This window comes from Rana temporaria, chromosome 2, assembly GCF_905171775.1.
Source record: "Rana temporaria chromosome 2, aRanTem1.1, whole genome shotgun sequence".
Taxonomy (NCBI): domain Eukaryota; kingdom Metazoa; phylum Chordata; class Amphibia; order Anura; family Ranidae; genus Rana; species Rana temporaria.
Window position 1 is genome coordinate 55236327 of NC_053490.1, and position 14889 is coordinate 55251215.

The 14889-nt window shown below is 45.2% G+C and overlaps 1 protein-coding gene across 1 annotated transcript in view; it reads right to left on the reverse strand.

Moving 5' to 3' along the window:
• The window catches only part of ANGPTL5 (angiopoietin like 5), a 62414-nt gene that overhangs the window by 13882 nt on the left and 33643 nt on the right, over positions 1 to 14889 (reverse strand). The window contains exons 5-7 of the mRNA XM_040340193.1: positions 13666 to 13766; positions 7743 to 7863; positions 2276 to 2461 (exon numbers count right to left, since the gene is read on the reverse strand). Coding sequence (XP_040196127.1) covers positions 2276 to 2461; positions 7743 to 7863; positions 13666 to 13766 — 408 coding nt within the window. The remainder of the gene's footprint in view (positions 1 to 2275; positions 2462 to 7742; positions 7864 to 13665; positions 13767 to 14889) is intronic.

The window sequence follows — 14889 nt, forward strand, 5'->3', positions numbered from 1 at the left end:
TTCTCAGCCTCTCAGCGGCTCGCTGAGAGGCTGATAAGGGTGTCAGTCCAGGCACCCGGTGGATCCAGACTCCCATTGTTGGAATGACGCTGTGTCTGGGCTGAAAGCTGGATTTTTGACACCCTAGGCGAAACTTAATATTGCCGCCCCCATTGGCTCCACCCCTGACTCCCCCCTTGGCCCTGCCCATGTGACAGAAGGCGCCGCTGTACAGGAAGCATCGGCTCTGCTTCCTCTAGCGCTGGCTCCAGTGCTGCGCTGCACCTCCAATTACACTACCGGTTGGATGGAGAGCAGCTGCCTGAGACTGAGTTAGTTACATGCTGCAGCCTGCAGAGCATGGAGACGCGGAGGTAAACCAGTGGCCAGTCACCCCTAGGCAGCAGTGCGCCCTAGGCAGCTGCCTAGTTTGCCTAGTGGTAGCACTGGCCCTGCCTGGACTAATATCCGTGATGTCCGCTCTCTGCTGAAAAACGGGTCACAGGAGTGCAAAACGAATTGCACTCCTGTGATCTATAGGAGAAGCCCAGCCAAACGAGCTTTGGTTGGTCTTCTCCTTTAAGCTTCACAGCCAGCACTGCTGCCCATGTTTTACTAGACAGAAAATCTGCAACAGGGACACAGACAGAAAAAGGGGTTCTAGCCTTTTCCTATTCTACAAAAGAAAAGCATTTGTATTGCTTTTTGTGTTCCTGTTGGAGAGTTCCCTCATTTCCTGTCTGGTAAAATGTGGTCAGCTTGACAGGAAGTGAAGTGAATTTCGCTAAGGGAGCTCCAGATAGCTGTAAAAATCTAACAAGCATTCTAATCCTTTCACACTCTATCCAAATCTAGAAAAAAAAGTCCACATGAAACTTACCCTCCTGTCAACATCCCTTAAACAACAGACCTTTACACCTAAGGGCCCTTTCACACGGGCTGTCCGATCAGGCTACTGCCTGCATGTCAGTTTTTCAGATAGACCCCTATGGAGCAGAGGATTTCAGTGGTGACATGTCCGCTGACACCCGTCGCTATCCGATCTGATCCTCTCTGCCATCCGTCTGGTAGATGGGATCAGATGAAAACTGACAAGTGGTCCGTTTTCATCAGATCTCCCCATAGAGGAGAGCGTGACTGGGTCCATCTCCACAGGGCCGTTTGAAGACATTTGGGGGCCCCAAGCAAAAAAATAAGTGACTTTTCTAGTAGTTGAGGGGGGGGGGGGGTGTTGGCGGCTTACCTCTATCCTCTGCCTCACACTCACGCACTCGGCATATGTTGGTGTCCGCACAGGGGCCCCAGCAGGGAGGGCCCTTGCCGCATACCATAACCACGCGGTACAGGGGATTCAGTTTTCTGTTCCCGGGGCCGGACTGAAAGGAAGTGAACACTCCACTCAGTGTGTGCACTTCCTGTCAGTCCGGCCGGGAACAGGAACCTGAATCTCCTGTACCGCGTGGTAATGGTACGCGGCCGACCGTACTGCAGGAGGGCGCAGCGGTGCGGAAAGGGCCCTCCCTGCTGGGGCCCCTGGCCAGCTCGGGGGCCCCAGGCAATTGCTTGCTTTGCCTGTCGGGTTCCGACGGGCCTGCATCTCCACTCTGCACAGTGAGCGGAGATGGACCTGACATCCGCCTGCTCAGCAGGGATCAGCGGTGTGATCCCCCGCGGAGCAAGCGGATCCTTTAGAACGGAGGCGCCCGTGTGAAAGGGGCCTAACACTAACCTATTCCAAACTAAAGCTGGCCATAGATGGATTGAAATTCGACCAGTTCAGCAGGGACCGGACAAATGTCAATCCATCTATGGCAATTCCTGCTTGGCAGAAGTTGATCATTAGAATAGGAATGTTGAAAAATGTTCATTTTATCAATAGCTGAAGCGATGATCAGTGTATTCTGAAATCTGGGGAGTCCTGCTGTCAGAATACAATAGCACAGCTGTGAGAATTCTTCTATCCACCTCATTTGTGTGGACAGGAAAATCCTTTCGGTTTTTTCCCCATCAGCACTGTGGTTGATCAAAAAAAAAGAACACATCTATGGGCAGCTTTCTTTACTCCTATTTACTGCATGTTCATCTCATTTTGCACCAAGCTCCTCTATGCTGATAGCGTGCAATGTTGAGATGCCGCAGACAAGATAAATTGATCCGTGAAAAAGAACTAGTGTGCAATCAGCCTAACTAAATCTGGGCTGATTTTATTCTGCTTTGCATTAAAACTATAAAATATAGACAAGTAATACTGTATGAATAATCCATGAAAAGTTCCTCAAATCGATATTTTTCTAACCTGCAGTTCCAAAGTATCGCCCAACATGCATTATGAAGGAGGTCTTCTCATCTTCAATCCAGAAGTTATCATAGGTTGCATACGCCTGTGATCCATCTTCAGCCTCCAGGGCAATGTTCAGCATGAAACTCGTGTTTTTCTGATTCAGAATGCAGAAAGTTTTCCTCAGACCCAACCAGAATTCCCCTGCAAATACAGTAAAACAAACTTTGTTATGCTGCCTCAATGTGTTAAAAAAAAATAGATCTTATCCATTTAACACCTTCCAGTCTGGGCCAATTCTAACAATCCTCTTTCACACGTAAAAAACATCGGCCCAGATTCTCAAAGGAGATACGACGGCGTATCTCCAGATACACCGTTGTATCTCTGAGTCTGAGCCGTCGTATCTATGCGCCTGATTCTTAGAATCAGTTACGCATTGATTTCTATTAGATCCGACCGGCGTAAGTCTCTTACGCCGTCGGATCTTAACTGCATATTTACGCTGGCCGCTAGGGGCGTGTACGCTGATTTACGCCTAGAAAATATGTAAATCAGCTAGATACGCGAATTCACGAACGTACGCCCGGCCGACGCAGTACAGATACGCCGTTTACGTTAGGCTTTTCCCGGCGTAAAGTTACCCCTGCTATATGGTGGCATACATGCGGCGTACCAATGTTAAGTATGGACGTCGTTCCCGCGTCGAATTTTTAATATTTTACGTTGTTTGCGTAAGTCGTCCGTGAATGGGACTGGACGTCACTTACGTTCACGTCGAAACCAATACGTCCTTGCGGCGCACTTTGGAGCAATGCACACTGGGATATTCCACGGACGGCGCATGCGCCGTTCGTGAAAAACGTCAATCACGTTGGGTCACAAGTTATTTACATAAAACACACACCCCTGTTCCAAATTTGAATTAGGCGGGCTTACGCCGGCCTATTTACGATACGCCGCCGCAACTTACAGAGCAAGTGCTTTGAGAATACAGCACTTGCCCGTCTAAGTTGCGGAGGCGTAACGTAAATAGGATAGGTTACGCCTGCACAAAAATACGCCAATCTATGAGAATCTGGCCCATCATCTTTTTTGCCAGAAAACTACTTAGAATCCCCAAACATTATACATTGTGTTATTTTTTATATTTTTATGTCACACGATATTTGCGCAGCAGTTTTTCAAACGCAAATGCACAATATAATTCCGATTATTTTTTTTGGTAAAATATAAAAGATGATGTTATGCCAAGTAAATAGATACTAAACATGTCACGCTTTAATATTGCAAAGGCCCATAGAATGGCAATTAAAAATATCAATAGGCAAAGCTTTTATAGCCTTACAGGTTACCAGTTTAAAGTTACACAGGATGTCTGGAGATTTATTGCTCTCGCTCTGACATTCGCAGTGATACCTCACATATATGGTACAATCCTTGATTACATATGTGTGCAGAACCAAGGCTTGTGTTTGCATTTGCACACCAGCAGGAAGAGGGCGGGAATGCTTTAACTTTTTTTTTATTATTATGTAGCCAGGCGCTAGCTATATTCACTTTTGCCATCATTGGATGCTCTTTGCTGATATTTACATTGAGCTTTGTTTCCTGCATTGCATAATTTCTTGACTGCAGAGAGAGAGAGACCACTACTGAAAGCAGGGGATTGTGGGACAAGTAGTCTGGAAAGCCAGGATTCCGATTGAACTAATGCTACTGTAAACTACCAGCTGGCTGGAGAGGGAAATAATTCTGGATGAGTAGATAAATAGAATGTTTTGGGAAGGGGCTCCCTCTTGGGACATGTGATCTACATCTGCAGAAGCAAGAGGCCAGGCTCCCCTGGTTGGTGGAGTGAGGGTCACGGCCTGGATGGCGCAGAGGGCCTTTCCGTGAGTGAGCCTTATCCTGAAGGCAGATCACCAGCCACCAGCCTTTCATCAGCAGTGGCTTTTTGGGGGCCACTCCCACCTGCGCCCACACAGATGCCGCTGAAGCCCTGGGTCATCAGGTTTCCAGTCAGGCATTCTTCATCTGACCACAGGTCCTTCAAGAGCCTGTTCTGGGACATACTTTTCCCATGAACCTTGGTATCTCAAGGATTGGTGAGTGGCCAGAAGCCCATCCTTAATTTTACATTCAGAGACACTGCATGCAGACACCTTTACCCCACCCTTTACTTCGTCAAACCGATCTGAAACAGCGGCTGATGTTTCTCCAGTGTGAAAGCCCGAGGGCTTTCACACTGAAGCGGTGCGCTAGCAGGACCGCTCCAAAAGTCCTGCTAGCTGCATCTTTGGAGCGGTGTTTACAACTCATCCACCACTTCTTCCCATTGAAAGAAATGGGAAACCGCGGCCATAGCGCTGTCAATGCGCTTCTGCAGAGGCGCATTGCCGGCGGTATTAACCCTTTTTCGGTCGCTAGCAGGGGGTAAAACCACATCGCTAGTGGCCGAATACCATCGCAATTATGACGGTAAATCGCCGCTAAAAATGGCAGCGCTTTCCCGCTACCGCACCTCCCGCCCCAGTGTGAAAGAGGCCTAAAGGGGATCTCTCACTCAGGTTTTACAAATTGTGTTTTGTTGATTGCTTCTTGTCTGTGGCATCAGATCAAAAAAGGGAGCTGACCGACAGAAAGTCTCCTCTGCCCCCTCTTGCACCTGAGGTAAAAGGTTCCCCTGAAGATTTTCTGGCCTCTTTTGTCAGGTTCATCACATAATTTTAGTTTTTTATGCTAACGTTGCAATTTGGGCAATACCCACATTGCACATTTTGTTCTCTTGTTACCTAAAGCATTTTCAGTATAATATCCTTTTTGCAATCTCTGCTATTTCTTTGGTGTCTTTTGCATTTTCATTTTCTCTTCTCATGTCAGAACCCAGGGTTTAAACACTGCTCAAAAAAAATAAAAGAAATTTTTTTTATCAGAGAATAGCATCAAGTCAATAAAACTCCTGGTATATTGATCTGGTCAGTTAAGTAGCATAGGGGGTTGTTGTTAATCAGTTTCAACTGCTTTGGTGTTAATGAAATTAACAGGTGCACTAGATGGGCAATAATGAGACGACCTCCAAAACAGGAATGGTTTTAGAGGTGGAGGCCACTGACATTTTTTTCCCTATTCATCTGACTGTTTTTCACTAGTTTTACATTTGGCTAGGGTCAGTGACACTACTGGTAGCACGAAGCGATACTTGGACCCTATAGAGCAGTGATGGCGAACCTTGACACCCCAGATGTTTTGGAACTACATTTCCCATGATGCTCAAGTACACTGCAGAGTGGATGAGCATCATGGGAAATGTTTTTACAAAACATCTGGGGTGCCAAGGTTCGCCATCACTGCTATAGAGGTTGCAGGTGGCAGTCCAACTCCTCCAGGACTGCACATCAATACGTGCCATTACCAGAAGTCTCAAGAGCATGGAGGAGATTCCAGGAGACAGGCAGTTACTCTAGGAGAGATGGACAGTCCAGTAGAATGTCCTTAACCCATTAGCAGGATCGGTAACTGCTCCTTTCTGCAAGGAGAAACAGGATTATCACTGCCAGAGCCCTACAAAATGACCTCCAAAAGGCTACTGGTGTGAATGCCTCTGACCAAACAATAACAATCGGAAACAGACTTCGTGAGGTAGGCATAAAGGCCCAACGTCCTCTAGTGGGCCCTGTGTTTGATGCCTGGCACCGTGGAGCTCGATTTGCATTTGCCATTGAACACCAGAATTAACAGGTCCACCACTGGCTCCCTGTGTGATTCACAGATAAGAGCAGGTTCACTCTGAGCACATGTGACAGTCGTGAAAGAGTCTGGAGAAGCCATGAAGATCATTATGCTACCTGTGATAACGTTCAGCATGACCGTTTTTTTGGTGGGTCAGTGGTGGTCTGGGGAGGCATATCCATGGAGGGATGCACAGACCTCTACAGGCTAGACAATGGCACCCTGACTGCCATTAGGTATTGGATAAAATCCTTGGACCCATTGTCAGACTCTACGCTGGTGCAGTGGGTCCTGGGTTCCTCCTTGTGCACGACAATGCCCGGCCTCATATGACAAGAGTATGCAGCCAGTTCCTGGAGGATGAAGGAATTGATACCATTGAATGGCCCCCACCCTCGCCTGACCTAAATCAAATAGAACACCTCTGGGACAGTATGTTTCGGTCCATCCGGTGCTGCCAGGTTGCACCTCAGTCTGTTCAGGAGCTCAATGATGCTCTGGTCCAGATCTGGGAAGAAAATACCCCAGGACACCATCCATCATCTCATTAGGAGCATGCCCTGATGTTGTCAGGCATGCATACAAGCACTTGGGGGTCATACAAACTACTGAGGACCATATTGAGTTGTTGCAATGAAATTTCAGCAAAATGGACTAGCCTGCTGCATAATTTTTTCAATTAGAATTTCAGGGTGTTTTTGAACTCACTGTAGGTTGATAATTTTCATTACCATCGAATCATGTGGAATCCTTTCGTTCCTCACACATTAACAAATATACTACAGCAGGAGACTACAGCAGGAGTGGTGCTAATAACAGAGCAGGAAATTCAATGTGCTTGGCACCACAAAGTCATGCGCTGTCTTGGAATTAGCACCACTGCTGGGATCAACCTCCAGGACCTGATATGATAAACCAACAGGTTCCCTTTAAAACAAAAGAAGCCGGATTCAGGAAACACTTATGCCGACGTATCTACAGATACGAATCGTAAGTGTCAATGTGCGCCGTCGTATCTCTGCGCCGTACCCATAGAACTAGATACGCCTGAAAATAGGCTTCCTCCAACCGACGTAAGTTTCCAACGCCATCGTATCTTGGGCGCATATTTACGCTGGCCGCAAGGGGCACTTCCATTGATTTACGCATCGAATATGTAAATGACCGAGATACGCCGATTCACGAACGTACTTGTGGTCGTCGCAGTAATATACGCCGTTTACGTAAGGGGTACGTCGGGCGTAAAGTTATTCCACCTATAGGAGGCGCATCCCATGCAAAGGTATGGACGACGGTACAGCCGTCGTATTTTACTTTGTTTACGTAGTAGTACGTGAATGGGGCTGGGCGTAGGTTACGTTCACGTCGTAGGCATTGAGCCGTCGTATCCTAGGGAGTATCTTCAACGTGATTCTGAGCATGCGCGCGCATGCGCCGTTCGTTCAGACCATCATTTGCATGGGGTCACGGTTTATTTAAATGGATCACGCCCACCGTCCACCTACTTTGAATTAGGCGGCTTACGCCGAATAATTTACGTTACGCTGGCGCAACGTAGGGAGCGAGTGCTTTGTGAATACTCGGCTAGCCTCTCTGGGATACGTTGGCGTAGCGCATATGAGATGCGCTACGCCGGCAGAAAGATGCGCCGAGGTATGTGAATCTTGGCCAAGATGTACTTTATAACCACGGAAATCTCCTTTATAACCTTGCCTACGTGGAATAACAAAAAAGTCTTTCAATATTCCTCTACCTGAAAGTTCTCCAAATCCTTCCATGTAGTCAAGCCAAGTTCTCTGGAAATCAATTGTGCCATCAATTCTCTTTTGAAGGACGGTCCATCCTCCTCCTCTGTAATCCATGTCACAAAACGCCTAATAAGACATTACAGAAGAGTATACATCATAGTAATATAATAAAAGACAGCATTAACATTCTGCAGAAATAGGTTTATAATATCATGTAAACTGTAAAGCATCAAGCTGTAAAGTACATTTTAGAGTTTTCTCTATAAAGGTACATTTTTCTTTGCATGTGTGTTTTGGCACCCTTATTTTTCTGGGCTTTTGTTAATATTAGTGTCAACACATAATTACAAGCTTTCTACCACCAGAAGCATTGCTATAAAAGACACATTAACAATGTTCCTATTTGTAAAACCCTTACGTTTTGTGCTGGCACCATCATATACTTGGAGATGCTAAACTGTGCATCATATGGAAAAATGTATCCAAGTTTTGGGTGATTCACTAGCTCAAAAAAGGATGCTTCACAGACACAGGATCATATCTTTTGTTATATTTTATACTAAAGTAGATTATGGGTCCATTTATAAAGCAGCAGCATAGCCATACCACCATACGTTTGCTCCAAAAAAAGTAATGTGCATTGCGTTTTGCTTACTTTGGACTCTAGTGCTGGCACAACCCCTTATAGACCTTATCAGGGCCGCTGTTAGGAATCATGGTACAGCCTACCTGACAATAACCCCACACACACACACCTGATGGTATTCTATATTCTATATGGTATTCTATGGTATTCTATAACAGAACGTATTCTAAACGTTCTCTTCAAGGTAATGGAGAAAGTAGTGGTACAACAGCTGCAACAGCATCTAGATACCCATAATCTACTTGATCCATTTCAATCGGGTTTCCGTCCCGGACACGGGACGGAAACAGCATTGCTCAAAATATGGGATGACGCCCTCGAGGCCGCAGACGAAGGAGAATCTTGTCTCCTGGTTCTGTTGGACCTAAGCGCAGCTTTCGACACGGTAGACCACAAACTATTACTGACTCGACTAGCTGAAGTAGCCAGAGTCGCAGAAGGTGATTTATCATGGTTCTCCTCCTTTCTGGAAAACCGATCACAAACAGTGAAATTGGGACCTTTACTTCTGAAAAACGCACAGTGTCATGCAGAGTCCCTCAGGGATCCCCTCTGTCACCAGTGCTGTTCAATATCTATCTTCGCCCTCTCTTTGAAATCATCAGTAGCCAAAAACTACTTTATCACTCATATGCAGATGACACGCAACTGTATTTTCGCATCTGCAACAAAAAGGATCATCATCTCAGTCTAGAGACATGCCTCTCTTTGATAGAAAACTGGATGACAAAGAATTATCTTAAACTCAACAGTTCCAAAACAGAACTTCTTCTGTTTCACGCCAGTCGTAAGAATCAACTGGCAACAACCTGGACACCTCCGCCCATTCTGGGCCAAATCATCACCCCTAGCTCCAAAGTCAAAAGTCTCGGGGTCATCTTCGACACCTACATGACAATGGACGCACAAATAGGGTCAGTAGTCAGCGGATCTCACCATCTGCTGCGCCTACTACGCAGACTTATCCCATTTATTCCTAAAGAAGACATAGCAGTCGTGGTGGGAACAATTGTGAACTCCAGACTGGACTATGCAAATGCCCTCTACCTCGGACTCCCAAAGTACCTAATCTCTCGTCTGCAAGTCGTTCAGAACACGGCTGCCAGACTTGTGACTGAGAAAAAAACGTGGGAATCAATCTCACCTTCGTTGAGATCCCTTCACTGGTTGCCAGTAAAAGACAGAATTGCTTTTAAAGCACTCTGTCTGACGCATAAGTGCATCCATGGGAAGGCTCTGCAATATCTATGCAAAAAGATAAAAGTTCACAACTCCAATCGCGTTCTGCGATCCACCAACCAAAATCTGCTCCAGATACCCAAAGCCAAATTCAAGTCCAAAGGAGAAAGAAGATTTGCGCTCCAAGGTCCCAGACTATGGAATGCTTTACCAACCAGCATTTGGTTGGAGGAAAACCACCTGACCTTCAGAAGACAGATCAAAACTCATCTCTTTTGATGTCAAGAGAGACAGGAACAACAAGCGCCCAGAGGCGATTTAGTTTGCATGTGCCGCGCTATATAAGTTTTTCATTCATTCATACAATATTTTCACAAAAAAATACATGAAAATCATTATTAATGGACACAAATGCCACCCCAATTCTCCCTCCTAATACAAATCTCTCCTGCCTGCACAATTCCCCCAATCCCTCCTATTGGCCCCGAATTCCCTCATTGGCTCCTGGTACACAATCACCCGCATCTCCTTTCCCAGCACAAATCTTCTTTCTTCAATCCCTCTCCTAGGACATATTCTCATAAATCCCTCCTCCTAACGCAGGGATCCTCAAACTATGGCCCTCCAGCTGTTGCTGAACTACAAATCCCATGAGGCATTGCAAAATTTTGACATTAACAGACATGACTAAACATTATGGGAATTGTAGTTCCTGAACACCTGGAGGGCCGTAGTTTGAAGACCCCTGTCCTAACGCAACCCCCTCTCGGGGCAGGGGAAGGAGCTCAGCGGCGGTTGGCCAGGTTCATTATCCCTCCATGTCTCTCACCCTGCAGCTAAAAGCTGGCAGGAGGGAGAAACCTGGGTGAGAGACACATTGTTCTCCACCAACCCTCCTGCTGTCTGGGCCCCTCTGTGTGCCAGGGCCCTCTACAGGAGGGCTAGTGGTCCCCCCTATCAGCGGCCCTGGACCTTATAGTTTCCATTGGAAGCACATTTAGCAGGGCGAGAATGCAGGAGAGCAGTTGGGAGACTGGGCAAGAACATTATCACCCCAAAACAGGAATTTTATGAACAAGCTGCAGATTTAGGATCTATTAAAGAAACTAAAAATTACTTTTCAAATTACATAACATTTTAAAGTATATATGATTTAGTAGTTGGTTTAGAGTTACTATAATGTATTTCCATGGTTAGATTCAACTGCAGCATTCATCTTACTATTCCCCAGATTTATAAAATCATTGCTTAACGGAGAAAAGCAGTAAATGCCAACATAGGTAAAAGAAGACTAGCTTAACCACTTCAGCCCCGGAAGAATTGGCTGCCCAATGACCGGTCCATTTTTGCGATTTGTCACTGCGTCGCTTTAACTGACAATTACGCGGTCGTGCGATGTTGTAAACAAACAAAATGTATGTCCTTTTTTTCCCCCACAAACAGAGCTTTTTTTTGGTGGTATTTGATCACCTCTGCGGTTTTTATTGTTTGCGCGATAAACAAAAGAGTGACAATTTTGAAAAAAAAGCTATATTTTTTACTTTTTGCTATAATAAATATCCCCCAAAAAATATATAAAAAAATTAGGCAGATATGTATTTTTTCTATATATTTTTGGTAAAAAAAATTGCAATAAGCGTATATTGATTGGTCTGCGCAAACATTATAGCGTCTACAAAATAGGGGATAGGTTTATGGCATTTGTATTATTATTATTTTTTTACTAGTAATGGCGGCGATCTGCGATTTTTATCGTGACTGCGATATTATGGCAGACACATCGGACACTTTTGACACTATTTTGGGATCATTGTCATTTATACAGCGATCAGTGCTATAAAAATGCACCGATTACTGTGTAAATGACAATGGCAGGGAAGGGGTCAACCACTAGGGGGCGAGGAAGGGGTTAAGTGTGTCCTAGGGAGTGATTCGAACTAAATCTTGTTTCCTCATTCAGCAGTGGGTGTGGATACTGTGTGAGATCTGATTGGAGGAAAGGCAAACACCCCCATTCCGCAGAGGAACGAGGGAACATGCAGAGCTGTACTGTACTGTAAATAGACCAACTCTCTGCTTATCTATCTCTAAGCTCCCTCCCTAACACAAATTTCCAGTTGCTGTTATCTCCTGTGTCAGAGAACTTGTCAGAAGTGATAACAGAGGAATAGAGCAGCAGAAAGACACAGCACTTAGAGATTTTAAGAGAGATAAGTAAACACTACAGATATACTTTATGTGCCTAGGTCAAATTTCATTAATGGAGTTTACAACCACTTTAACTGTAGTGGATGATTCTAAAATCCCTATTTTCAAATTAGGCTAATTCTATTTTATTTAGTGTTAGAATCACTTAAATGTTGCCAAATGTTGCTTTTCTTATATTCTTATATATTGTTTTATATTCCTTTATTTCTTGATCGATATATGGTATAATACATATGTATATGAGTGTATTAGAACATTTTTTCCTTGATAAGATTTGTCAAATATGTTTTTTTAAGTATATTTATATACAAAAGGGATAAAGGAAAGTTCAGCTTCCATTTTCTCCTTCTGCTTCTCATCTTTCAAATGTGGCCGGCCCATCCCCCTACTGCATCCCTAAATGGCTTCACTTTAAAACCCCCCTCCTTCCTACTACATTCTAAAGTGGACTTTAACCTTCCCCTCCCTTCACTCAAAGCTTGTGGAGGAAACTTGCTGAGCTGACAATGGACTTTTTATGACACATGGATTTTCTAGAAGAACATGGAATAGGAAAGACCCCTATATGAACTGACCAATGAGAAGCTTCATGCCAAGGGCAAGCCACACAGGGGAGGAGGGTAGAGTGGGTGTGGATGTATGATGTGAACCAATCAACTGTATGCCTTGTGATTCTATGCTTTTAATAAAGCTGTGTAGGCTGAAGCTCAGCCTCTCTCTGCTGGTGAATGTTGGAAAGGTAAGATGTAGTTTCCTTGTCTGATCTATATATCTCACCATAGTAATTTGAATCAAACGGTAGGATGGGTTCCTCCTTGAGAAATTGTGTCAGGGAAATTAATTAATCCACAACATAACCACTTAAAGGGGTTGTACACCTTCGAGTTTTTGCACCTCAGTGCTTCCTATGCATTAAGGTGAAAAAACACCTTGCAGTGTCTGGCCCCCCTGAGCCCCCGTTCTACTTACCTAAGCCCCGAATTTCTGTGGGCGCCATTCCCGTGTCGTTTTCTCCACAGCTTCTTGGCTCTTCATTGGATAGATTGATAGCAACGCAGCCATTGGCTCCCGCTGCTGTCAATCAAATCCAATGACGCGGCCGCCGGGGAGGGTGGGGCGAGTCATACACTCAGCGTCGAGTGTATGACACGGGAGCGTACCTGCAAGGTAACCCCCTCGGGAGAGAGCTTCTCAGAGGGGGTTATCTATTGCGGGGAGTAGCCGTAAGAGCCGCCGTGGGACCCCAGAAGAAGACGTTCGGGGCCACTCTGTGCAAAACGAACTGCACAGTGGAGGTAAGCATGACATGTTTGTTATTTTTTATTTATTTTTAAATCTAAGCTTTAATATCACTTTAAGCTCATGAAGATTTTACGTTAAAGGCCCATTATCAGATATATGTGTCAATAATATAGACCGTGTCATGCATTATGTAAAGAACATGAATAAACATCAAACATTTACCTACCCAGCACAGCCATGTGGTCCAAAAAAGTTTTTTCTGGTGTTCTGCTCTAACCTAACTGTGACACTTATTCCAATCCCTAAAGTAAGCCTTTAATGCTTAACCCATCTCTCTCTCCCCAACACTGAATACATATCCAACTCCTTCAAAGCTATTCCTAAACCTAACCCAAAAATTGAAACAAAACCCCCAAACTCTGACCATAACACTAGTCTAATTCACAAACTGAGCCAAAACATGATACCCAAAGTCCAAACTTTTACCCTGCTCTAAAACCTCATAGCTCTGCTTTGAAAAATGTGACCTATCAGCGCAGATAACTTATAGCTATAGTTCATAAGTATGTAAGGTTCACAACCATTTCAAATGCAATCGATCAAATGTTTTCTCTTTCAGCAAAGTAGGCACTGTAAGATATTAGCTTCATTACCTCAAATGAAAATTGTGTTCCTTCAGGCTGTATTATATATATTCCACTTGGTGCTTTCGAAAGTGTTCCAAAATTGTCCTTAATATCACTGCAATCAAAGCCTATGTAAAGAAATAAGAAGGACAACGTTTCTGTCTTGCATACACCTCTAATAAATTCTTTAGTTTTTCAACTCCACACAGTTTGATCCTTGCCACCTCACTATTGTAACTCTTTACCTCTCCACAAGCTATCCCCTCTTCAGCCTATGCTGTTGCCAGACTTATCCACCTTACCAACCATTCAGTGTCTGCCACCCCTCTCTACACTGGTTTCCCATTGCCCAATTAATAAAATTAGATGCCGTAGATGCCCCAGTAGAAGTCCTAGTAGGACGAAACGCGTAGGGATTGGTTTTGGAGCTGTTCCATCGTGCTTTGTTAACCCTTTCGGGGGTTCTTTTCCATCTCTCAACACCCTTTGGAAGCAGGGCGGTTGTCCTTTATTTCTAGTCAGTTCCATCGATCCAGACCGCCATTCATCCAGGGTCTTCAGTTGAGGACTGTCGGGTCTCAACAGGCCAAGTTTGTGGTTCCAACTACTTAGGCCTAGTACACACGAGAGGATCGATCCGCGGAAACGGTCCGGGGGACCGTTTCCGCGGATAAATCCTCTGGCGGATTTTGATTTCATGGTTGTACTAACCATGAGATCAAAATCCCCGCGGAATTCCCTCCGCGGTGACGTGTCGCGCCGTCGCCGCGATGATGACGCGGCGACGTGCGCGACGCTGTCATATAAGGACTTCCACGCATGCGTCGAATCATTACGACGCATGCGAGGGATAGAATCGGACGGATTGATCCGCTGAGTCTGTACAGACCAGCGGATCAATCCGCTGGACTGGATTCCAGCGGATAGATTTCTTAGCATGCTAAGAAATCTTGATCCGCTGGAAATCCATCCCCGGGGGAAAAAATCTGCGGAAAAATATCCGCTGGATCGTACACACCAGGGGATCTATCCGCTGAAACTGGTCCACGGATACATTTCAGCGGATCGATCCTCTCGTGTGTACGGGGCCTTAGGCCCCGTACACACGACCAAACATGTCTGCTGAAACTGGTCCGCGGGCCAGTTTCAGCATACATGTTCGGTCGTGTGTAGGCGCGAGCGGGCCGAATTCCAGCAAACATTTGCCCGCCGGGCCTTTTCCCAGCGGACAAATATTCCTGGACGTGTTTT